This window comes from Drosophila miranda (genome assembly GCF_003369915.1).
Source record: "Drosophila miranda strain MSH22 chromosome Y unlocalized genomic scaffold, D.miranda_PacBio2.1 Contig_Y1_pilon, whole genome shotgun sequence".
In the NCBI taxonomy this organism is placed as follows: Eukaryota; Metazoa; Arthropoda; class Insecta; order Diptera; family Drosophilidae; genus Drosophila; species Drosophila miranda.
Genome location: NW_022881603.1, coordinates 5762265 through 5787545, shown reverse-complemented (window position 1 = coordinate 5787545; position 25281 = coordinate 5762265). Strand labels below are relative to the sequence as shown.

Sequence of the window (25281 nt, the reverse complement as noted above, 5' to 3'; positions counted from 1 at the left end):
GATCCAGATTGAGCAATCTGATAGATATGATCATTATCTATGATTCCGCGTTTTTAGTTTTCTCGTATCCTCAATATTGTGGATCCTTTGTGGGGGCGGAAGGGGGTGGGGCGAAATTTTGAGATATACGTTTTGAAGTGAGATCTAACAGGAGTGCGGATACCAAATTTGGTTACTCTAGCCTTAATAGTCTCTGAGATTTGTGAATATCCCCAGATTTTCATCCCTTGCGGGGGCGGAAGGGGGTGTGGCGAAATTTTGAAACAAACTCGTCTCGGTCCGATATATTAGAAGTGTGGATACCAAATTTGGTTGCTCTAGCTTTTATAGTCTCTGAGATCTAGGCGCTAATGTTTTACTCTAAGCAAAGCCGGCTATGCTACGTGTGTGTTAGAGAGAGACAGGGCGAGAAAAAATGAAATTGTTTTCTTGATGCTGGCTATAATAATAATACGATCTTATTCAAATTCTGCAGTCTAAAAGATATGGTCATTCTCTACGATTCTGCGTTGTTGGTTTTCTCGTATCTTTAAAATTGTGGATGCCCCAGATTTTCGTCCTTTGTGGGGGCGGAAGTGGGCGGGGCGAAGTTTTGAAATATTTTTGTAGCAGTGACATATCACAGAAGTCTGGATCCAAGACATCGTTGCTCTAGCTCTTATAGTCTTTGAGCACTATGCGCTAATAGGGACGGACAGACGGACGGACAGACAGACATGGCTCAATCTACTCGGCTATTGATGCTGATCAAGAATATATATACTTTATGGGGTCGGAAACGATTCCTTCTGGACGTTACACACATCCACTTTTACCACAAATCTAATATACCCCAATACTCATTTTGAGTATCGGGTATTAAAAACACACCCAACGAATTGTATAATATATTTCATTGTTTTATCCCGATTAAATTCGAAAGGCGGCAAGCCTAAGCCGCAGCTCTGGAATAGCTCCATTGATCCCAATTGGTTGCAGCCCATTTGCCACTCGTCTGTTTACATAGAGGATTCGATTCAGAATCTTCGTGATTATACCTAACTTCTAAACTCGAAAGCCAGAATCATGGAACAGCTTTTTAACACGATGATTGAGGAGTCGAGTCCACGGCTAGGGAATGCTACTTGGGGTGTATTCACGCCATCTCTCTATTATATAAAAAAGGTTTGGGTCGTCGTCGTCATCGGCAGATATTTTATTTTGGGTCGTCGGCTAATGATGGCATATGAGGGCAAAAATTACATGGCTGAAAATAGACAGATAGTTTCTGTACATATATTCTTGAAACATTTTGTACAATGCACTTGACACATTTTTTGATTCTTCGTGCCACTTTCTTACCCGATTAGATCTGGGAAACTTGCTTAGCTCAGAGAAGTTATCGAGTCTAAAAAACTTAAGGTCAAGACTTTATGAACAATTTCAAGAAGGCAATCAAGAAGGCAAGAAGGCGGCCACCAACCACCACGAATTTACTAAAGTTCAGCTCTTTCATCATTAAAGGCTTTCAAGGTCACTTACAGACGGATTTTTTTAGCTCCGACTTTAGTAAAGCATTCGACTCTGTAAACCATTCCCGATAGCACATAGACTTGATCTTATAGGGTTTCCGCCCAACGTCCTGATATGGATTTCTAGCTATCTAGGTCTCCAGTCCACTTCACAAACTTCGGTAGTACCACAGGGCAGCCATCTAGGTCGCTTACTCTTCTCCCTCTTTACTAATGATTTGCCTTCGATATTAACATACTCCCGAGTACTCATGTATGCGGATTATTTTAAGCCCTGTGTCCAGTATAAGGACATTTAATTTTATTCTCGCTTGCAGGGAGGAGGACTGCGTCTTTCCTTAGGACGCTTGATGGTGCACAGTCATTGCACATCAACGTCCAAGCAAGTTATAATAGTTTCTGCACTTAAATTATTCATAAATAGCATTCCATCGAATGCCCATTAGTACATCTCCATTTTTTTGTCTTTGCTTGGGAAAATACAGACTGATGTTTTTCTCAGATTCTGAAGTTTCCTTTTCGCTATTAAAGTAACCGATAAGGCTATCCTTAAGCGCCCTTTCAGAGTATGGGAGGATTTAAGGCCATTTGCTCCCTTTGCAAATCGAAAATCTTGGGTGATGTTATTGTTTTTTCAGATCCAATCGTTTACAAAAATTAACTCTTGAATGCGTTTTATTCACCAGGCGAACAGAAAGAAAAGCAAGTGGCGGGACGATCTGTCAGCGATAACCGTACCACGCCATAGTATGATATGGTACTTAGTACTTCCAAAAACCGGAAACACAGAATGGGATATTCGAGAAATTAAATATGTTTATTACAAACAGTTTCCTTAAAAAATTGGTTAATTAGATAAGTAGATGTAGAGATTGACTGAAACTAATCGTTATTGCTTAAGCCGTCCATAAAAGACGATGCCATTGGACTGGGTGTTCTAGAGATTATATTATCGTTGCCATAGTCATCAGAGTTTGCATCCACTGAAAAACGAGATGCATTTAACAAAGCATTACACTTTAATGAACTTGACAATAATCACCTTGTTCTAGAAAATTTGATTTTCTAGATGGTATGGAGCTCAGCGAATGTATGATGGGACTGCAGGCCTGATCGGCTGTATCGAGCGTGGTTGGTAGATCTAAGAGTCGCTGATTTTGAATGCCATCGCCTGGCCCCATGTGCGAAATGTGGTTGAAATTAGTCGGTGCCGATATCATCTTTGATCTTCGATCACTGTAAAATGATTTACTTGCGTTACTTGAAAGGTATTTAAGTTGTGAAATATCTAGCTTACCTTTTTACTGTTTTGTTAATCTCACGAATGGAAAATCTTCGCTTGATGTGCGCCAGTCCCTTTCGATTTCCTTCACGGTATTGCAAAAGTCCCTCTGTATGAGAAATGAAAGCAAATAAACACTCCAATGCCTACACGTCTGTGGGGAATATACGCTTACTTGTGTGAATATTGGGCAGGTAAACAATCAAAGGAGTGTCATTGACTGACGCCAACACCACATTTCCTTCATTATTTAGGGGCAGTGACTGCTTCAGGCCAATCGACTGCACCCATTCAGCGGTTTGCGTATTGAAGATATCCAAATGTGTGTCGGAGAACACCAACAAATGGCCATCACAAAAGGCTGGAAACAAACAAAGCACAGGTTGAGTCACTTTCCGGTCGGTCCCTGGCATCAGCAGTACTCACTTATATATGTGGGAAAAGCGGGGTACATTATTTCTCTGTCGCGGGACTTTCGTCCCTGCAGGTCCACATATATGGCCAGAGTTTGGAATACCAACAAGTACTCCCCGAAGTTTCCGCCGCTGGGGCAGAGTATTTCAATTACTCGAACAGCATCGACTTCGGAATAATTTAAAAATGCACATAGCTGGTTTTCAGGATGAACCAGAGCTGAATGACAGTATATATATGTGTTTATAAGAAAGATGCAAAGGAAAGACCGTGGGCGGTATACATACACATCGCGTTAGATTCTCCTCTCAGAAAATAGGCGGTAAATCCACTTTGGTGCGCCACAACCAGCCGCATATCGGACAATATCTGCAGATGCTGGGCCAAGTAGCCAATTGTGAATTCACAAGTCTTCTGGTGCCTTGTGCGCGTTCTATTAATCTCGTAGACAACGATTTGTGTGTGGTTATTGGGCCGTTTCAGGGCAATTATAAACGAATAAACAATGTTGGGGAAACGTCGGATAATGCCAGTGCAAGCCGATATACAGTTCTTCGATTCGACCACTTTTATCCACTCAACATCGCTAGCCTCTAGCGCTCTGATGGGCAACAGCCGCAGGTTGCGCTGCTTCCCGCAAAGTATAACGAGAATATGCTCCTCTTCGATGTACCACAGCTGCAGGATCTTCTTGCTCTCCCCAATACGAGCTATTTCTGCAAGAAAATACAAGCATAAGTCAAGCAATTCCCATCCAGGAGGGAGTGTGTGTACCATACTGATCTAAATTTATGTAAAAGAGTCCGTCTTCAGTGCCCAGTAGGATTTGATTGGGGTATATGATGACAGAACACAATGCATTCCGAATGAGCGAGAGCGTGTTATCCAGAATCTCGTAGACCTTAAAAATTGAAGTATTTGGTAGACTGTTTCGTTTCAATATTCGATGTAGTTCACTCAGGGCAATGACCCATTTGGACTTCTCCGATTCGTTGCCGGCCAGCGCGGTTTTGATCTGTAATAAATGGAACACAAATAGTAACTACATCTACACACTTATGTATACATAGCATCTTCCGATTATCTTTCGTAGTGATCAGACGTGTTTTTGTTTTGCGCTCCGCATTTTTTCCTTTTGTTTTGAATACACAGCCGGTGTTTTCCTAACTAAATTCTAATTATACTTTCTAACCAGACAACAATCTGGAAACCTATTCATTTACGCGAGTGCATGCCTTTTGATTTGTGTTAAAACATTATTTAACTTTTTATTTTTCGGCGTCGGCTTGTGTTTGTGTTGTTGCAGTGAGTGAGTATTGCATTGCAGTCCGCTCTCGTCTGGTAGCTTTTGTTGTTTTATCACTCTCTCGCTATCACCTCAACTTCAATAACTGTTCTTTCTCTCTCGCTCTTTAAACTTTCTGAGCAATAGCGCTCTCTGCTTAGTAGTTCTCGCTATAACCGCTCTACACTCTGCTCTCTTTTTTTTTACCAATTCCGCTTTGAGCGTTGTCTGGCACATTGGTCTGATACCAATTTGTTTTGCAAATAATAGTAAATAAATAAATAATAAAATGGAATACGCTGTGGTCTGTGCCAAAAAAAGCTGTAAGAAGCAGATCACCCACGATCAGCCGAATGTCTCCTGCTGGCTCTGCGACAGCGTAGTGCATGCAAAATGCGCTGGATTTTCTGGCCTCGTGAGTGATGCTATAGCCAAACGTAATGGCTTGCATTACAGTTGCGAGGCATGCCGTGCGGTGGAGAAAGACATGGTGGCTTTCATGAGGCAGACGCGGAGTGGCTTTAAGGAGCTGACCGTTGGTTTTAAAAACCAATCCGATCGGCTCCTAGCCATGGATGCTCAGTTTAGCGGCTTAAAACTGCTGAATGAGTCTCCGAGGCGCAAAAAGGTCACTCCGCGGGATCTGCAATTGCCAACCGTCACTCAGCCGTGCGCCGCCGAAAAACTGACTCCGACCACTCCAAGTGTGCAGCAGTTGATCTCGTTTGCCACTCCAAGGGCAACGACAGCTGCTGGCGATGCAGATTCGGTAGCCGAATTCATCGCCTCGGAGAATGTGCAGCCAAGTACGTCTGCAGCGTCCGTGTCCGTGGTGTCCGCAAGTTCGCTAGTTGTCCCGTCTATCCCGATCCCACCAGTAAATAGACGTTCCGGACCTCCGGATATTGCCACAACAGGTACTAGGCCTGTGGTGACTAAACCACTGGTGGGAGTCCCACCAAAACGACAAGTTTTTGTTTCACGGCTGGCCCCTGACCTCACATCTAATGATGTAATTGCTTTTATTCAAAGCAAAATAAAAGCCGTGGGTTTAAAGGTGGAGAAATTTAACTTCTCTTATGCCAGGGAGATAGCCTCGTTTAAGATAAGCATCTTCCCAACTCAATTTGACACCATTTGCTCCGCCAAATTTTGGCCGGAGCATTTGGTGGTGAAGGAGTTTAAGGCTAAGAAGAAGAATAGGCCCCCCATATCCCTTCCAAATCTTTCCAGTGGGCCACCCTCAACCTCAACTTCCTCTTCCTCAACTTCCCGTCTTGCTTCCACCTTTCCAAAAAACTAACTTCTCTTTTAGTAACCTATCAGAATGTAAGAGGCTTGCGTAGTAAGCTCAGCATTCTTTTCCGGGATAGTGTTGCATTTGCTTCCCACGTTATTGTGTTTACTGAAACCTGGTTAAAGCCGGACATTCGTAGTTCCGAGGTTTTGGCAGGTCGGTACACAACTTTTAGAAAGGACCGTTCGTCTCGACGGGCAGGGGGGGGTCTAATTGCAGTGGACTCTTACTTCACGTCGGAACACTTCACAGTCCAAGTTCAACAGGAACTGGAATTCCTGTGTGTAAAACTGATTCTTCCCGCTTTCGCTATATTCATTACTTGCTCGTATATCCCACCTTCTTCGGATATTTCAATTTATGAGCAGCACTTGTCCGCTTTAGCCGCTGTTTCTTCCTCGCTATCTGATAAAGATCGTATGATAGTTCTTGGTGACTTCAACTTGCCAGGAACTGTTTGGTCTTCGGTAAACGAGTCTAGTATCCTAGTGCCCATGTCACGACATGACTTTGTTGACGGCTTGCTTGACCTATCCCTGTCTCAAGTCAACCATGTGAAAAATTCCTTGGGTCGATTGCTTGATCTGTGCTTTGTATCGGATCCGACCATAGTGTTGTTAACCCGAGCCCTTCCGCTCACTATACCTGAAGACGCCTACCACCCTACTTTCGAGGTGTCGCTAGATATAGGACCAACTGTATTGGATCGGTCGAGTAGGCTGCCCGAACATGTCCGCTGCTTTCGTAAAGCCGAGTTTGCGAAGCTTAATAACCTCATTAGGGAAAAGAGTTATCCAGTCTAAAAAACTTAAAATCAAGACTTTATAAAAAATTTCAAGAAGTGGGTTCTCCTACTTCTCACTCTCGCTATGTATTAGCTCGGTCAAACTTTTCAGTTCTTAATGCTCAATGCTATAAGAACTACCTATCTCGATGCAGGATACGTTTTTCTCAGGACCCTAAACAGTTTTACAGCTTCGTAAACAGTAAGCGTAGAACGTCCGCACACCCATCCTCGCTATCATTTTGTAATACGTCGGCAAATAATGATCAGGCAATTGCCGATCTTTTTGCCCAATTCTTCCAAACCACCTATTCTGAGGAAAGCTACTCTGGTCATCCGTACCCATACGGTTTAGCGAGGTCGAACGGCATTTTCAGTCCCTTGTTAAATGAATGTTCCCTACTTCATGATCTTCGACTAGTTAAGCCGGTGTTTTCACCGGGTCCAGACGGGGTTCCAGGTTGTGGACTCAGGTACTGCGCCGAGGCTCTGTGTGGTCCTTTGCTTAAACTATTCAACCTGTCCATTGATTCTTCTTGCTTCCCCCCGATCTGGAAGGAATCGTTTATAATTCCTCTCCATAAAAAAGGTAGCAAGTCTGATGCAAAAAATTATAGAGGTATAGCAAAGTTATCCGCTATTCCTAAAATGTTTGAGAAGGTTTTAACTCCGCACTTGCAACATCTCTGCAAGTCACTTATATCTCCAACTCAGCATGGATTTATAAGGCGGCGATCAACCACCACGAACTTGTTAGAGTTTACCTCTTTCATTATTAAAGGCTTTCAATGTAACTTACAGACGGATGTTATTTACACCGACTTTAGTAAAGCATTCGACTCTGTAAACCATTCCCTTTTAGCGCATAAACTTGAACTTTTAGGGTTTCCGCCCAACCTCCTGAGTTGGATTTCTAGCTATCTTTGTTCTAGGTCTCAAAGAGTCCTCTTCAAAAACTCCCTCTCTTTACCAGTAAAGGTTTCTTCGGGAGTACCACAAGGCAGCCATCTAGGCCCCTTACTCTTCACACTCTTTATTAATGACTTACCTTCAGTATTAACATACTCTCGAGTACTTATGTATGCGGATGATGTTAAACTCTGTGTCCAGTACAAGGACATTTCATTTCATTCTCGCTTGCAATCCGATCTCAATAACTTTCAGTCATGGTGTTGTGCAAACTTGTTACACCTTAATGCCTCGAAATGCAAAGTTATGACATTTCATCGTTCTAGCCCTTTGTTGGCTCCCTACACCCTATTTGGTGGTTCTCTTGACAGAATTACCCTGGTGGATGATCTGGGTGTTATGTTAGACCCCAAGTTAAAGTTTTTCGAACACATTTCTACCATGGTAAATAAGGCCATGGGCGTGCTTGGGTTTATAAAGAGGTGGTCAAAGGAATTTGACGACCCCTATATAACAAAGACTCTCTATACCTCGCTTGTTCGTCCGATCTTAGAATACGGCTCCTGTGTATGGTGCCCTCAGTACAAAGGACACCAGGACCGTATAGAATCAGTACAGAAAAACTTTTTACTCTTTGCTCTGCGGGGCCTTACTCTAGTAGACTACTATTAGTAAACCTCCCATCCTTAGTTAACCGCAGAAAAATGCTTGGTGTGATATTTATGCACAACTTGATCAGGGGTGACATAGACAGCCCTGATCTGTTGAGCCGCATAAACTTCCCGATTCCTATTAGACTGACTAGAAATTTTATACCGTTGTTCCTTCCACTTTGTAGATCGAATTATTCCTTGCATGAACCGTTTAGGGTCTTATGCTCGGATTATAATTCCCTCTACCATATTATATCCACCACTAATTCTCTTCCTCTTATTAAATTATTAATCCTTACACACCTTTCTATTAATTAGTAACTGTAGTGGTATTTGTATTTTGATTGCATGCTTAGTTTCTTAGTAAGTTTAGTACTAATTTTCCTCGAATATTAGTCTAATAGCTATCTTTCTTGCATGTTCGCGTTTGGTTCGGCTACGCACCGCGCGTCATGCGGCAGCGCCCCTCGGTCGGTTGGGCGGGAGGAGGGCTGCGTTTTGCCTGGGATCCGCGCGTAACAGCCTTCTGCTGGTGTCACACGGGCCACTTGACGGTGCAGTAACTGCATCGCCTCTTGAAATATGCAGTAATTGCATGTCAACGTCCAAAAACAAAAATATGGGACAGCGGCCGCCCTTAAGGTATGTTTTCATCCTATTCCACTTGGGATCTCCAGCAGAGTGGATCTCCGAGGAGAGGCCTGCGCAGTACTACTCCAATTGTAATTTAGTTACGATCTATGCTCTATTACGTTACTACTTTAAGCTTTGGTTTATTAAAACAGCATTCCTAACTACCAATCATACTTAAGCTTTTCTATTCCCAAAATAACTTCTGAATTTTCAGCTTTGTGCCGTACTAGAACCAGCCTGTGCCTCCCATTCGCGCACAGTATGGACCCACAGGCGGAAATATGAACATGAATATGTCCCAACAGTTTCAGTCCCCAAATTTAGCCTCAATATATCACGGCGTGGCAGCAAAAGTGGGCTCCGGGTAAGTATCTCTGTGTGGATCTTGGTTCCTTTTATTATTTGCTCATTTTCGAACATAGCCTTATTGACGACCCCCTGGAGGCCTTCAATCGCATTATGAAGGAGAGAGAGAGACAGAAATTCGAGAGATTTCGGAGCATAGATCATCACAGGTCCAGGTCACCGGATAGGCAGAGGTCACATCGCTTCAAATCCCCCGTATACGAAAAAGAGTCACTGAGAGACCTGAATCTAAAGGATAAACGACCTAGGTCGAGGGAAAGAAAGCGCGAGTATAGCTACGAACGACATACGCGACACAATAGACCCAGTCGTCAGCCCTGCGATGGGTCCAAGTCGCCCATAAACAAAATTAAAAGGTAAAACCCAACCAACTCCACACTTAATTTGTCAGAGTTTCTTTAAAGAATTTTTTGTATTTTGTGTATGATCAGATCGGCGTCTCGCCGTTCTATATCCCCTAAAGCGTCTTATAAATCGGACTTCAGGGAGAAGTCATATGCCAAGCCCAGTGCTCCCAAACTTGACCCATTTGAGCCACCTCCGCCAGGGTTCGAGGGCATGCAATTGTTTGATGATGCGGCGGCTTACAAACCAAAGCACCATCTGGGCGGCAGTGGGGGGCATGCCAAGAGAAGTGCCGCCGAGGACGAGTTGCCACGCAAGCGGAAAAGGTCGCGCAGCAGAAGTAAGGAACTGAATCAAAAACTTATTGACACCAGCTTCAGAAGCCTGACTCCTCCCCCAGCGAAAGTAGCCATTATCGCCCCGAGGCAATCAACTGTTGGGCCCAGCTACGACCACTGCGAAAGGTCTCCCAAGACGCCAGAAAGAGGACAGGTCGAGTATTGCATGCAGCCGATACAGCGAGTGGTACAGAATGCAGCCCCAGAGGCGACTGCGCCCAATCCCTTGGATGGCATGGGAAATATGGGCAAGGAGAACAAGAGTAAGAGTCCTGTTCCGTTGAAGGAGCGGAAGAAGAAGAAGAAGGACAAGGACAAGACCGAACGCAAGAAAAACAAGAAAGACAAGAAGGTCAAGAAGGAAAAGGAGAAACACGAAAGAGCCAAGAAGAGCTCGTCCATCAATCGGTCCGATTCGGATATCAACAACATGCAAATAGAGCAGACCTGTAAGATAACCCCACCCTTGCGGGCTTTGCCTGAGAGCTATGGAAAATATGAATCTGCCTCGAATTCCCCAGCCCAGAGCAAGACCAACGATATTGTTAAACCCATTAAGGCCCTGTTTGCCGTTGAGGCTCCCCATAGACATAATTTCGGTGAGGAGAGCGTCAGTGTCTCCTCCAGAAGTGGCAAACGAAGTGAGGCAGCGGCGTTGAATGCGGTCAACGTGTCCAAATGGGAGATTGAGGAGAACAGTTTGTCCTGCAATTTCGATGATTCCTTTAAGAAGGCGGGCTCTGCCAATTGGGGAGGGGAGCACACTGAAATCACCTCAGACGTTATACGCAAGGCAGAAAACGCGATCTTTGCCAAGGCCATAAACGCCATCAGACCAGTCGAATTTCAAGTTGTAATTAATTCCAAGGGCAACAGCAAGGACCGCTCTGTGTCCATTCGAAATGATAATAAATATCGCTCGCTCTCGCCGAAGCAGCGCCCCAGCAGCAAGTCGGTGAAGGAGCGGCTGGGCAATAAGGTGGTGCGTGATAGAAGTCGCTCGGAGGACAAGTCAAGAGGAGCCAAGAGGCGGGAGATTTCTGCTAAAGTTGCACCTGATGATGACGGGTACAGGGGCAGACCAGACGCCAATAGTGGGTCCCGCAGAGGGGACAAGCAATCGAGAGATAGGGATAGGGACAGAGCTATTTCCACAGAGAAAAGACACTCGCAACAGGTATACAAGAGAACACTCCCCGAGAGCGATAGAAATAGGCGGCAATACAAAGACGCCAAGCACAATAAGATCGGTCAAATCAATATCCACGAATCAGATCGCAGAGGAGCTAGGAGCGTAAAGTCGGGCGAACGGCGCATTGTATCTTCTGTGTCTGTGGCAGCAGCCTTGCCACCGAAGCCATGCCGCCCAGATAATCCGTTTAGACGAGCCGGCGACAGCAGTTCGAAGAGCAGTTTAGTTTTAAAATATGATAATACGATACCGAATGAGGTTTCGCATCCAGTAAGCAGCCGCTCAGCCGCCGAGAGCAGCTTTGAACAAAGGAAACAAAAGGATAAAAAACTTAAGAAACATGCGAAATATTCGTCAACAGATTCGTTGAAGAGCGAGAAGCGCAAAGATTTGAAGAGCAAACGGAAGAGCAAGATAATGAAAAAGAAGAAAAAGTCGAAGAAGAAGAGTTTAGTTTAGTCTTAAGCTAAGCTGCAACAATTATAATATAATATGATTCATTCTAATGATTTCTGTGTACAAGTCAAAGATTTTTAAGTGTATGTATTTATCATGCAGACTCTAGTATACAAATAAAAACAAATCACAACAAAAACGAGGGGGAACGTTGTGAGTTGCAGCGGACACCGCAACTCTACAGTTATACCCGATACTAAGTCAGTATGGCTCTCCTCCGGCAGACGCTGCTAATATTAAACGACACGACAAAGAGTGCGTGCGAGAGAGACAGAAAATCAGTCTGAGCGTGACGTCGGGGGCTGCGTAGCCAGTGCAAATTGATTTGTTCCTTTTGGCTATAAAAATGATCTGATCTGATCCAGATTGAGCAATCTGATAGATATGATCATTATCTATGATTCTGCGTTTTTAGTTTTCTCGTATCCTCAATATTGTGGATGCAACAGATTTTCGTCCTTTGTGGGGGCGGAAGGGGGTGGGGCGAAATTTTGAGATATACGTTTTGAAGTGAGATCTAACAGGAGTGCGGATACCAAATTTGGTTACTCTAGCCTTAATAGTCTCTGAGATTTGTGAATATCCCCAGATTTTCATCCTTTGCGGGGGCGGAAGGGGGTGTGGCGAAATTTTGAAACAAACTCGTCTCGGTCCGATATATTAGGAGTGTGGATACCAAATTTGGTTGCTCTAGCTTTTATAGTCTCTGAGATCTAGGCTAATGTTTTACTCTAAGCAAAGCCGGCTATGCTACGTGTGTGTTAGAGAGAGACAGGGCGAGAAAAAATGAAATTGTTTTCTTGATGCTGGCTATAATAATAATACGATCTTATTCAAATTCTGCAGTCTAAAAGATATGGTCATTCTCTACGATTCTGCGTTTTTGGTTTTCTCGTATCTTTAAAATTGTGGATGCCACAGATTTTCGTCCTTTGTGGGGGCGGAAGTGGGCGGGGCGAAGTTTTGAAATATTTTTGTAAAAATTCCATATCACAGAAGTCTGGATCCCAAACATCGTTGCTCTAGCTCTTATAGTCTTTCAGCACTAGGCGCTAATAGGGACGGACAGACGGACAGACGGACGGACGGACAGACGGACAGACAGACATGGCTCAATCTACTCGGCTATTGATGCTGATCAAGAATATATATACTTTATGGGGTCGGAAACGATTCCTTCTGGACGTTACACACATCCACTTTTACCACAAATCTAATATACCCCAATACTCATTTTGAGTATCGGGTATAAAAAACACACCCAACGAATTGTATAATATATTTCATTGTTTTATCCCGATTAAATTCGAAAGGCGGCAAGCCTAAGCCGCAGCTCTGGAATAGCTCCATTGATCCCAATTGGTTGCAGCCCATTTGCCACTCGTCTGTTTACATAGAGGATTCGATTCAGAATCTTCGTGATTATACCTAACTTCTAAACTCGAAAGCCAGAATCATGGAACAGCTTTTTAACACGATGATTGAGGAGTCGAGTCCACGGCTAGGGAATGCTACTTGGGGTGTATTCACGCCATCTCTCTATTATATAAAAAAGGTTTGGGTCGTCGTCGTCATCGGCAGATATTTTATTTTGGGTCGTCGGCTAATGATGGCATATGAGGGCAAAAATTACATGGCTGAAAATAGACAGATAGTTTCTGTACATATATTCTTGAAACATTTTGTACAATGCACTTGACACATTTTTTGATTCTTCGTGCCACTTTCTTACCCGATTAGATCTGGGAAACTTGCTTAGCTCAGAGAAGTTATCGAGTCTAAAAAACTTAAGGTCAAGACTTTATGAACAATTTCAAGAAGGCAAGCGCATATATTTTTTCCCAATTCGACCAAAGTTCTCAAGTACTGCGCCGAAGTTCTTTGTGGACCCTTGCTTAAACTATTCACCCTGTCCATTGATTCTTCATGCTTTCCCCTGATTTGAAAGGAATCTCCATAAGAAATGTAGCAAGTCTGATGCAAATAACAACAGTGGTATTTATAAGGCGGCCACCAACCACCACGAATTTACTAAAGTTCAGCTCTTTCATCATTAAAGGCTTTCAAGGTCACTTACAGACGGATTTTTTTAGCTCCGACTTTAGTAAAGCATTCGACTCTGTAAACCATTCCCGATAGCACATAGACTTGATCTTATAGGGTTTCCGCCCAACGTCCTGATATGGATTTCTAGCTATCTAGGTCTCCAGTCCACTTCACAAACTTCGGTAGTACCACAGGGCAGCCATCTAGGTCGCTTACTCTTCTCCCTCTTTACTAATGATTTGCCTTCGTTATTAACATACTCCCGAGTACTCATGTATGCGGATTATGTTAAGCCCTGTGTCCAGTATAAGGACATTTAATTTTATTCTCGCTTGCAGGGAGGAGGACTGCGTCTTTCCTTAGGACGCTTGATGGTGCACAGTCATTGCACATCAACGTCCAAGCAAGTTATAATAGTTTCTGCACTTAAATTATTCATAAATAGCATTCCATCGAATGCCCATTAGTACATCTCCATTTTTTTGTCTTTGCTTGGGAAAATACAGACTGATGATCTTCTCAGATTCTGAAGTTTCCTTTTCGCTCTTAAAGTAACCGATAAGGCTATCCTTAAGCGCCCTTTCAAAGTATGGGAGGATTTAAGGCCATTTGCTCCCTTTGCAAATCGAAAATCTTGGGTGATGTTATTGTTTTTTCAGATCCAATCGTTTACAAAAATTAACTCTTGAATGCGTTTTATTCACCAGGCGAACAGAAAGAAAAGCAAGTGGCGGGACGATCTGTCAGCGATAACCGTACCACGCCATAGTATGATATGGTACTTAGTACTTCCAAAAACCGGAAACACAGAATGGGATATTCGAGAAATTAAATATGTTTATTACAAACAGTTTCCTTAAAAAATTGGTTAATTAGATAAGTAGATGTAGAGATTGACTGAAACTAATCGTTATTGCTTAAGCCGTCCATAAAAGACGATGCCATTGGACTGGGTGTTCTAGAGATTATATTATCGTTGCCATAGTCATCAGAGTTTGCATCCACTGAAAAACGAGATGCATTTAACAAAGCATTACACTTTAATGAACTTGACAATAATCACCTTGTTCTAGAAAATTTGATTTTCTAGATGGTATGGAGCTCAGCGAATGTATGATGGGACTGCAGGCCTGATCGGCTGTTTCGAGCGTGGTTGGTAGATCTAAGAGTCGCTGATTTTGAATGCCATCGCCTGGCCCCATGTGCGAAATGTGGTTGAAATTAGTCGGTGCCGATATCATCTTTGATCTTCGATCACTGTAAAATGATTTACTTGCGTTACTTGAAAGGTATTTAAGTTGTGAAATATCTAGCTTACCTTTTTACTGTTTTGTTAATCTCACGAATGGAAAATCTTCGCTTGATGTGCGCCAGTCCCTTTCGATTTCCTTCACGGTATTGCAAAAGTACCTCTGTATGAGAAATGAAAGCAAATAAACACTCCAATGCCTACACGTCTGTGGGGAATATACGCTTACTTGTGTGAATATTGGGCAGGTAAACAATCAAAGGAGTGTCATTGACTGACGCCAACACCACATTTCCTTCATTATTTAGGGGCAGTGACTGCTTCAGGCCAATCGACTGCACCCATTCAGCGGTTTGCGTATTGAAGATATCCAAATGTGTGTCGGAGAACACCAACAAATGGCCATCACAAAAGGCTGGAAACAAGCAAAGCACAGGTTGAGTCACTTTCCGGTCGGTACCTGCCATCAGCAGTACTCACTTATATATGTGGGAAAAGCGGGGTACATTATTTCTCTGTCGCGGGACTTTCGTCCCTGCAGGTCCACATATATGGCCAGAGTTTGGAATACCAACAAGTACTCCCCGAAGTTTCCGCCGCTGGGGCAGAGTATTTCAATTACTCGAACAGCATCGACTTCGGAATAATTTAAAAATGCACATAGCTGGTTTTCAGGATGAACCAGAGCTGAATGACAGTATATATATGTGTTTATAAGAAAGATGCAAAGGAAAGACCGTGGGCGGTATACATACACATCGCGGTAGCTTCTCCTCTCAGAAAATAGGCGGTAAATCCACTTTGGTGCGCCACAACTAGCCGCATATCGGACAATATCTGCAGATGCTGGGCCAAGTAGCCAATTGTGAATTCACAAGTCTTCTGGTGCCTTGTGCGCGTTCTATTAATCTCGTAGACAACGATTTGTGTGTGGTTATTGGGCCGTTTCACGGCAATTATAAACGAATAAACAATGTTGGGGAAACGTCGGATAATGCCAGTGCAAGCCGATATACAGTTCTTCGATTCGACCACTTTTATCCACTCAACATCGCTAGCCTCTAGCACTCTGATGGGCAACAGCCGCAGGTTGCGCTGCTTCCCGCAAAGTATAACGAGAATATGCACCTCTTCGATGTACCACAGCTGCAGGATCTTCTTGCTCTCCCCAATACGAGCTATTTCTGCAAGAAAATACAAGCATAAGTCAAGCAATTCCCATCCAGGAGGGAGTGTGTGTACCATACTGATCTAAATTTATGTAAAAGAGTCCGTCTTCAGTGCCCAGTAGGATTTGATTGGGGTATATGAAGACAGAACACAATGCATTCCGAATGAGCGAGAGCGTGTTATCCAGAATCTCGTAGACCTTAAAAATAGCAGTATTTGGTAGACTGTTTCGTTTCAATATTCGATGTAGTTCACTCAGGGCAATGACCCATTTGGACTTCTCCGATTCGTTGTCGGCCAGCATCAGGGTGTTCAGCGAGAGACCGCTTTCAATAAGCGCGGTTTTGATCTGTAATAAATGGAACACAAATAGTCACTACATCTACACACATATACATAGCAGAGAGAGGCTATAATTACCTTGAAAATACATGGCACATCTTTCTTGGCCGCGTGAATGACATCGCTTTCGCGCACGCCGCCAACTGAGAACTCAGGATCGCGCATATCCAACACCTGGGAGACGCTCACACTCGGCAGGGCGCATCGGTCGGGAGATATATCGTATAGAAATAGTTTAAAGTCGCACACGACCACAAATTGACGAATCCATCCGCGCTTGATCACCCCCGACTTGGGCACCTTCACATAGCCCTCGTAGGCAGTGCCTATGCCCCGCGTGGGATCTATGCCCAGGGGCCGCTTGGTCTGGTCCATAGGAACTGGGCAGGTGGTCGGCACCTTTTGGCAGCAGATCGTGTGGCAGGCAAAGCCGCAGCTTTCGCACACCACGCCCTGACGCGTCAGTCCGACCATCAGAGAAGTGCAGTGATTGCATTTCGTGGGGCTGCTGAAGGTGCGCACCAGAAACTGATGGATGGCCGTGTTCGAGGGGTTGTTGGCGCCCGCCTTCTTTTGGGATTTCTTCATCAGCAGTTCGGCGTCCTCTCGCGATATATCGCTAACCGAGGCGTCCTTCATGGCTGCCAGAGAGCTATCTTTGCTCTTTCCTCCCGCATACTTTGGTTCGTAGTTGAAGAGCATGCCAGAGTTCCCTGACTGGAAGAAATCGGGTGTGCCTATGAAACTATCGCTGGAATCGTTGCCAAAACTTTCCGCGGGATCAATCATTTCGCTCTTGGATATATCCCTAAAGAAGGCGCTGCTCAGGCCCTGGTGCGTGGATTTATTCAAAAACGTCTCGGAATACTCTAGACCTCCCTTCTGCAGGTCGCGCATCTCGGTTTCCTTCTTCTGAAAGTCGTGCAGAATAGAATCGTAGCGCTTTTTGTAGTCGCGCACCTCCTTCTGTATGGATATCAGGTCGGATCGGGTCTGGCTCAGCTCCTCGGATATTATGGCCTTGGCCTGGATCTCCCTCTGCAGAGCGCTCTGCAGGTTGAGCAGCTCCATCTTGTCCAGCTTCTGGGAGCGCCTGTTCCGCCAGTTCTTGTTGTCCACCCCATTGTTGTTAAACGTGCCGACATGCTTCAGATACTCGAGCTCCTCTGTCATTTTCGTGGCGAGGGCCTGCAGGTAGCCGCGAGCGTCCTTCTCGTCGGATACCCATTGTATGATTTCCGCCATCTGCCGCTCCCACTGGTTGATGGCCTCCCGCTTCATGCGCAGCTCCTTGCAGATCTCGTCGTCTTCGGCCTGCAGGTCCTTCAGATTCTTCGCCTTGAGATTCACTTCCGAGCTCAATCTTTGCTTCTCCTCGAACCACGAGGATTTCTCCAGATCGTGCTGTTTCTTCAGTTCCAGGAGCGCATCGTCCGAGTCCGTAATCGATTCCAGCTGCGTGTACTTCAGCCTGTCTTGCATCTGATGCAGCTCTTTGGAGAGCTCAAGGTTCGAGCTCCCAATCTCGCCCAGCTGCTCTCGCAGCGTTTCCATCTCTAGATTGTGTCGCGTCTGCTGATGGTTGAGCTTCTCCGAGTACTGCAACTCCAGTCTTTCGATTTCGTACGACGACATTTCCGAGGAAATGCTCATCGGTAGAGTCGTCTCCACACTGGAATTGCACTTGCGCAGCTCCAGCTGCAGCTGCCTGCAGCACTCTTCGGCGTGCTCCCGCAGCTTTTTCTCCTTGGAGGCTTCTATGACCGCATCCTCGATGTGCAGTTCCAGCTCCCTGCGCGTCTTGTCCGACTTGCGCAGCTCGTTGCGCAGGCTGTCATTCTTCTGCATGGCTCCATCCAGCTCCTCCTCCTTGTCCCTCACTTGTCGGGAGAGCTTCTGCTTTTGATTGCGCAGCTCCGAGAGCTTCTCCGTGACCTCCGAGTACTCCATCATGGCCACATTACGCTGCGAAACGGCATCCTGCAGCTCCGACTCTTGCGTCTTCAGCCGCTCGAAAATCTCCGTGTGTTGCTTCGTCAACTCGATCTTCTCCTGCTTGAAGGCCGCAATCTGCTCTGTCAACGCCTTAAGCTGCGCCTTCTCCTGCACGGAGTCGACCGATGCCTCCGAGTTATTGCTCGGCAGATTGCTGGACTGCTGCAGGCTGCACGAAGTATTGTCTTCCTCGAAGCCAGAACTCTGACTAATCTTAGTGTCGCCAGGGGAGCTGGTTTTCAGCGAAAAGGTGAAGCCAATGAACGGCAAATGGAAGCCAGAGAAGGCCGGATTTGCAGATGGAGGCATCGAATCGGTGAGTCGCACGTCATTGTCGTCGACATCGAAATTGGAGGTGTCTGTGGGACTCGACACCTCTGGCACGTAGGGCGCCAGGCCGCAGCGTATGTTTTTCCAGTCGATACCCACAAACCAGGGATGATCCATAAAGTCTTGGATGCCGTTCTGGCCCAGCCGGTTCTCCGGTATGCAGATCAGTTTGCACAGCAAATCCTGCGACATTTCCGACACCTTGTAGTTGAGGGTCTCCTGTGTGGGCAGATTGAAGCAGTTCTGGTGATTCATGATCTTGCCATAGGTCTCGACCAGACTTTCGGCGTAGAACGGAGTCTCCCCGTACAGCATTTCGTACATGCACACGCCGAGGGACCACCAATCGCACTCGGTGCCATAGCGGCCCTTTCCGTCCTCCATGGCTCGCAGAATCTCGGGCGATATATAGTCGGGCGTGCCCACGGCCACGTTCGACTGAACGATGCCATCCTTGTCCAGTCTCAGGCACGAGCCAAAGTCCGCCAGCCGCACATGCCCCCGCTTGTCCAACAGCACATTATCCGGCTTGATATCCCGATGAACATACTTAATCTGATGAATACTGTGGATGGCTAGAATCATTTCGGTGATGTAGAACTTGGCCATGTCTTCGGGCAGCTTGTCCTCGAATTTACTCAACAGCGTCAGCAGGTCTCCCCCGCAGTAATAATCCATTACAAGATACTGAAAGCAGGAAAGAGTTAGGATCGACAAAGCCAGTGAATTGCACTGTATTCTCACCAGATTAATATTGTCCTGAAAGGCGTAGTGCAGGTTTGTGATCCACTGCCGATCGCCAAAGACCAACACGTCCCGCTCTTCGCGAAAACATGCCGTCTCGGCCCGCTTCAGCATCTCCCACTTGTTCAGTATCTTCATGGCATACACCTTTTCTGTGGATATCATCTGGACCACGCACACCTCTCCAAAGGCCCCACGCCCGATGATTTTCAATATGTCAAAATCATCTCGACCTAGTCGAAGTTTTCGCACCACATGAACGAATGGTTTGGCTGCAAAAGACAATCGAAGAAAGGGGGGCAGATAGCATTATGAACGGTTCTCCAATGATTGAACAGATAAAACAAAACCAAAACCAATTTAAATTAGCAATCATCTCATTCTGAGTATCATCTAAGAAGCACAGAAACATAACCGAGACATAACTTTTTGGTAAAACCCATTTAAATGAAAGCTGTACGACATAATGATAGTGGTTCGATGCAAATGATTTCAGTAAACATACAAAGCGGAACTGTGGGACTGTCGAAAATCTTCTTTCTGTCTATCAAAAATAGTATTATATTACCTTCTGGCAGGGGGGTATAAAAATATCCGGAAATCAAAAAGTGTATATCTGTGTTCCATGCAAATATGTTAATAGTATTAAGTATTTACATAGTTTAAGAAAATCCGATACTCCTTTCTCTCTGCGTAGGGATGAATTGCTGCATTCGTCGTAGAGCACGATGAAGGTGTCGAGCAGATAGTCCAAGGACAACTGATGCCCCTCCGTGTCCTCGCCAAAGTCGGATGCCCATTTGTGATCGACTGTTGCATCGCTTAGAATATATTTTAGAAATTTGAGCCTTTTCTTGCAGCTTCCTGTGGTTATATCTGGAAGGCATACCAAAAGGGATAATTAAAATTTTTTATCATTTCCCAAGCCCCCCAATATAAAGCCGCACCCAATCAGTCACAAGTAACATGAATAGCTTTAACGGGTGGTGTCGACGAGACAGAAGAGTTTTACAAACGAAATATAGGTATAGTTAGTGGTAGGAAGGGGCTGCTTTGACCCAAAATGTGATTACGTTGGTTATTCAAACATACAGACAACTTGAGCTGTCACGGCACCTATTAGTCAAGCAACGGTTAAACTATTTCCTTGTGATAGGAATTCACTATTTGCGTATTAAAGGCAAATTATTTACATAAAACTCTCGACAGTTCATCGGACTGTTTCGATTTTTCAAATGCGTATGCGGGAAACTAAACTACATTTAGGGTGCTCCGACCCCCCGTGCAGGAATATGAAATATAAGTATACACATATTGAGGCATGTGTATATATTCTTGCGTTTGTTTGTTCCGTCCCACCCCACTGTGCAGATATAAATAAATAATTGTTTATATGAATACGTATGTGTGTGTATGAGACAAGTCTGCGAAAACACAAACGCGTCAGCATCCACATACAAACCCTAATTCATTTAACACAATCTCACGTGTCGCAAATTTTAAAATATTACCACTAAATTCTGAAGTTTCGTATTCCATTTTAATGAGGCTTATATTTAGACATTTTCTCCCAACAAAAGTGTAAAAAAGCCGAACCGACTGTCTAGTTATGAATTGTTTTTTGATCCGAAAAGAACTACACGGTAACTACACATTTGCTACATAATGGGAGGAAAAAGAGGGTATGGACAACAGGCAACACAGCCCAGAAAATGCAACGAGTGCAAGCTAAAATCCACCCCTTTTGTCTTAAAGTTATATTGGTGTATTGTCCTCACACGCGAGGTGAGTTGCCAATTTCCAATTTGACTTGGCTGTTTTTTTTTGTTGTCTATACCCTACTGAAATAGGCCATTCGACTCATTTGTTCGTGGCAGAAGAGAGCAGCAGTGTGCCCGTAATATGATAGCAATATGATAGTTTGCTATCATATCATGCACCTCGCCGGGGTGTTACGGTGTCGCGCGGTGCAAAATTATCGTTCCGGTGGAAGCCCCGGCGCGGTCCATCATTGCGGAAATTACGGTCGCGTTCGCGAGATATTTGTGTACTCTGAGAATATTATTTAACTCAAATTCAAATATTCAGGATTAAATGGCTACGATTTAAGTGGGGTGGTAAATGTTTGGGATTCGTTAAAGCGGCTAGCTTTAAATGTACTGGGTCAGCTTTCGATTCCAGGTTGTAAAGAGCAAGGAACAATTTAGATTTGCGGAATCCGTCAAGGATATTATTTCCAATAAAAAAAAAATAATTTTATTAATTAAAATGCTAATCATTATTTAGTAAAATAATATTACTATATAATAACATTCGATAAAAACGTGTTAAATTTATCGTTTAGTAAACTACAAAATTTATTGTCATCCATCAAAAAAACAGCTGATGATGGCAAAACTCAAAATGTTTGCTCTGAATTGTGAAATTTGTAACATATACGGATTAGCAATCGTTTTAGCTGTTGTTCAGCAATATAAAATGTTGTTGAAAATCTGTTGGTGGCGTTGGAAAGAGAGAAAAACAACATAAATGAATTCGACGAGGAGTTTGTTGCAGTGTGAAATTTGGTGGTACAACACCAAAAATATACATAACAAAAACCGAAACAATACAAAAAGAAGAGAGCAGAAGATGGTGGTGGTATGTTTAATGAACATTTGAATGTATGTATGTATATGTTTTTTACGATTAGTATCTGTCATCGGGCATCATTAATCCGTACATCAGATTTAGCGTAATAATAGTTTGATGTTTAAATCGTTTAAATCGGCAATATCGTGCAGCACAGTAGACATTACAGAAGGAGTACCACAAATCCTGTGTGAGATACCACGAGTTTTAAGGCTTTGCTGTCTGGTCACAGACAAATCAAAAAAACACCAAGCAGTCGCGCTCTCTCACTGAGCAGAATGTTTTTTGCCTCTTCGCTTATGAGACCTCTTTCTTGAGCCAACACACGATTTTGTTTCACAATAACAACTTTGGTCAAGCGCTCACAGAAAAAGTTTCTGTAGATGAAGGGAACCAAAAAAGTTAAGTTTTTAGTTTTCTGCTTATTTTGGGTTATATGAGTTGTAATATATTTTTATAGAATTGGGAAAATTTTTTAAACTGAAGATAGATGATGAAGGGGATTTGGGATAATAATGAAGACTATACGTGTTAGAAATTGTCTGCATTTTGTCCTAATAATATCTGAAAAATAGGTTATAAACATTAAGCATGCACATTATTGTGTACATATGTAAATAGATATAATTTATTAACTGCAAACTTTGTAATTATATTTTGATGTATGGTATTTAATAATTAATAAATGAATATATATCATATAATTTATTTATGAGCATGCACATCTGTTTCAATTCCTTGTTCCAATTTCAGGCAATACCGCAATCGGTGCTATCGAAAACTGTATGTAAAGCCTTACAAATAGTTATACACATATTATTATGTTTGTGTGTGTGTGTGTGTTCTAATAATCAGTGGCGATCAAACTTGATTAAAAATAAATAATTGATATAGTTACAACATATTCAATGTCTGGAAATACATGCAGTGGTTGGCACTTACTTAGGGCTAAGATATTTTTATCGTCCGCGATATACTATCAATTTGTTTCGCGAATATTTGAATTTTAAATGTACGTACACATCTCACTTGCATACATATGCAAAGTATACCATTCGTGGGAGTTAGTTTTGTGCAAAGTGATACATACATATTATTTGCATGCAATCTAAAAAATGAAAACTGATGCTGTTGGTGAAAATCTACATACATTGCATTTACGATTATCTGCATTATCTACGCGAATACATTCCCATGTTTTCAGTACAAACAAAATAAATTATGAAATGAACCCTGTTTTAGAACGGTCTCCCCGGAACTTCAAAACAAATTTGCATATTCAAATGCAAGCACGCAAAGAGTAAAGTGAACGTTGATAATAATATTAAAAATAACGCGATTCCCTAAGATAAAATACATAAGTTCGATTTCTGATACATACAGCTGCGCCGAAAAAAATAGCACCAGGGGACTAGTGTGTCTATATTGACGGATTTTGCATAAGCAATGGTTCTAATGAACGTTGTTAAGAGTAATATGTAAACTTTAAGGTATAATTTATCGTATCCCAGAGCACTGGTATGATTTGCAAACTCCAAATGAAAATATTTGAAAAGAAAAGGATTTTATCAGAAATTTGGGCACCAACAAAAATAGCACCAATTTACAAAGAAATCGAAAAACTATTAAATTCAAAGAAACTTTCCACATTTTTTTGTAAAATATGTTACTTTAGTTGTATTTAAAGGTTGGCATTTTGTTTTAAAACCTTTGGCAGCAACAACAGCAGCTCAACATATTGGAATTAAAGCTCACCTAATTTTCGCATCTTTTCCTTGGGATATTGATCCACGAACCATGCAGGATACCCCAAACATATTTATTGTTCTTTGATTCCGCATTAGAAACATATTTTTTGACTTGACCCAAAATATTAGCAATGGGGCTCAAGTCTGGAGACTGAACAGGCCAATCTATTGCACTAAGTGAATTGTGCTCGAACCACTTTCGAGCTTTCTTTCTAGTTCGTTTTGGGTCATTTTCCTGCTGGAAGACACAAAACAACTCTATTTCGAATTCTACATAAAGCAGAATCACTGTTTCTTTGATATTGACAGACATGTTGATCCATAATGGGTTTGTGCCATGTATTGGATCACCTACTTAGTACGAAAATCATTCCCATACGATCTTGCTTGCTTTTCTATGTCTAATGAATTTACAAGTGAGTCAGGGGGTTGTATTCTGCATTCGGTAGTCGTTTCACAAAAGAACAAGACCCTTTTACACCAAAAAATTAATTTTGGCTTTAGTCGGACCACAGGATGTTTCTCCATTTTCTTTGGCCCAACTTCAGTGCTATTTTGCATAACAAACTTTTTTTGCCCTATGCCTTCCCGTGAAAAGTGTAATTTTCCTAGGACTACGAGTACCCATTTTACGTTCTTGTAAACAAGATCTAACTTTCCTGGTACTTGCCGATTTTTTAAGATCCTTGCTTTAGCTCTGTGGCCGACTTAATTGGGTCCTCCTTGCTCTCACGAACCAGTAGTTTTACCAGAAATGGGGATATCGCGGCCTTTCATCCACGTGTTTCTTGTTGGAAACATACTTCAAAGCATTGCTAATCATTTCTTTTGAACAACCGACAATGTTCCCAACCTTAGCATAGGTCCTGCCTTCTGAAATGAAAGTTTTGATACTTTGGCTTTTTTCTTCACTTTAGTGCTTTCCAAGACCCATAACTACTTAAATTTTGTAACTTTCTTGTCACAATCACCTAAGGCCACCGATTTTTAATTCAGTCAAGAACTTAAAATATCAAGAAGCTCAGAAAAGTAGAAGCTTTTACATAAAACAGTTACTAATGTTTTACTCTAAGCAAAGCCGGCTATGCTACGTGTGTGTTAGAGAGAGACAGGGCGAGAAAAAATGAAATTGTTTTCTTGATGCTGGCTATAATAATAATACGATCTTATTCAAATTCATTCTCTACGATTCTGCGTTTTTGGTTTTCTCGTATCTTTAAAATTGTGGATGCCACAGATTTTCGTCCTTTGTGGGGGCGGAAGTGGGCGGGGCGAAGTTTTGAAATATTTTTGTAGCAGTGACATATCACAGAAGTCTGGATCCAAAACATCGTTGCTCTAGCTCTTATAGTCTTTCAGCACTAGGCGCTAATAGGGACGGACAGACGGACAGACGGACGGACCGACAGACGGACAGACAGACATGGCTCAATCTACTCGGCTATTGATGCTGATCAAGAATATATATACTTTATGGGGTCGGAAACGATTCCTTCTGGACGTTACACACATCCACTTTTACCACAAATCTAATATACCCCAATACTCATTTTGAGTATCG

General features: G+C 43.2%; 2 protein-coding genes and 1 long non-coding RNA gene across 11 annotated transcripts in view; 2 read left to right on the top strand and 1 right to left on the bottom strand.

The window, feature by feature from the left end:
* Positions 1-2307: 2307 nt before the first annotated feature.
* On the bottom strand, positions 2308-21090 carry LOC117189628 (serine/threonine-protein kinase Genghis Khan-like). Of its 4 annotated transcripts, none has more exons than XM_033394748.1 (12): positions 20853-21087; positions 19999-20217; positions 19342-19613; positions 16351-19284; positions 16199-16279; positions 3982-4177; positions 3495-3923; positions 3220-3426; positions 2969-3154; positions 2809-2902; positions 2554-2747; positions 2308-2494 (listed from the first exon to the last, which is right to left on the bottom strand). In XM_033394748.1, exons 1-12 carry the CDS (start codon positions 20878-20880, stop codon positions 2394-2396), a joined length of 4941 nt encoding a protein of 1646 aa, XP_033250639.1. In that variant the 5' UTR covers positions 20881-21087; the 3' UTR covers positions 2308-2393. The 4 variants fall into 4 exon arrangements, with proteins under 4 accessions (XP_033250639.1, XP_033250640.1, XP_033250641.1 ...); XM_033394749.1 differs by having other exon boundaries at positions 3982-4187; positions 16209-16279; XM_033394747.1 differs by lacking the exons at positions 2308-2494; positions 2554-2747; positions 2809-2902; ... (2 more) ...; positions 3495-3923; positions 3982-4177 and adding exons at positions 14329-14515; positions 14575-14768; positions 14830-14923; ... (1 more) ...; positions 15241-15447; positions 15516-15944 and having other exon boundaries at positions 16003-16279.
* Positions 8986-11564, top strand: LOC117189629 (zinc finger CCCH domain-containing protein 13-like). Of its 2 annotated transcripts, XM_033394752.1 has the most exons (4): positions 8986-9132; positions 9191-9490; positions 9566-9819; positions 9880-11564. In XM_033394752.1, exons 1-4 carry the CDS (start codon positions 9050-9052, stop codon positions 11466-11468), a joined length of 2226 nt encoding a protein of 741 aa, XP_033250643.1. In that variant the 5' UTR covers positions 8986-9049; the 3' UTR covers positions 11469-11564. The 2 variants fall into 2 exon arrangements, with proteins under 2 accessions (XP_033250643.1, XP_033250642.1); XM_033394751.1 differs by having other exon boundaries at positions 8987-9132; positions 9566-11563.
* A 37-nt stretch (positions 21091-21127) lies between the features above and the next one.
* LOC117189633 overlaps positions 21128-25281 on the top strand; it is a 39114-nt gene continuing 34960 nt past the window's right edge. For all 5 annotated transcript variants that reach the window (XR_004473485.1, XR_004473488.1, XR_004473486.1 and 2 more), the window contains exon 1: positions 21128-22984. This is a non-coding gene — a long non-coding RNA (uncharacterized LOC117189633). The remainder of the gene's footprint in view (positions 22985-25281) is intronic.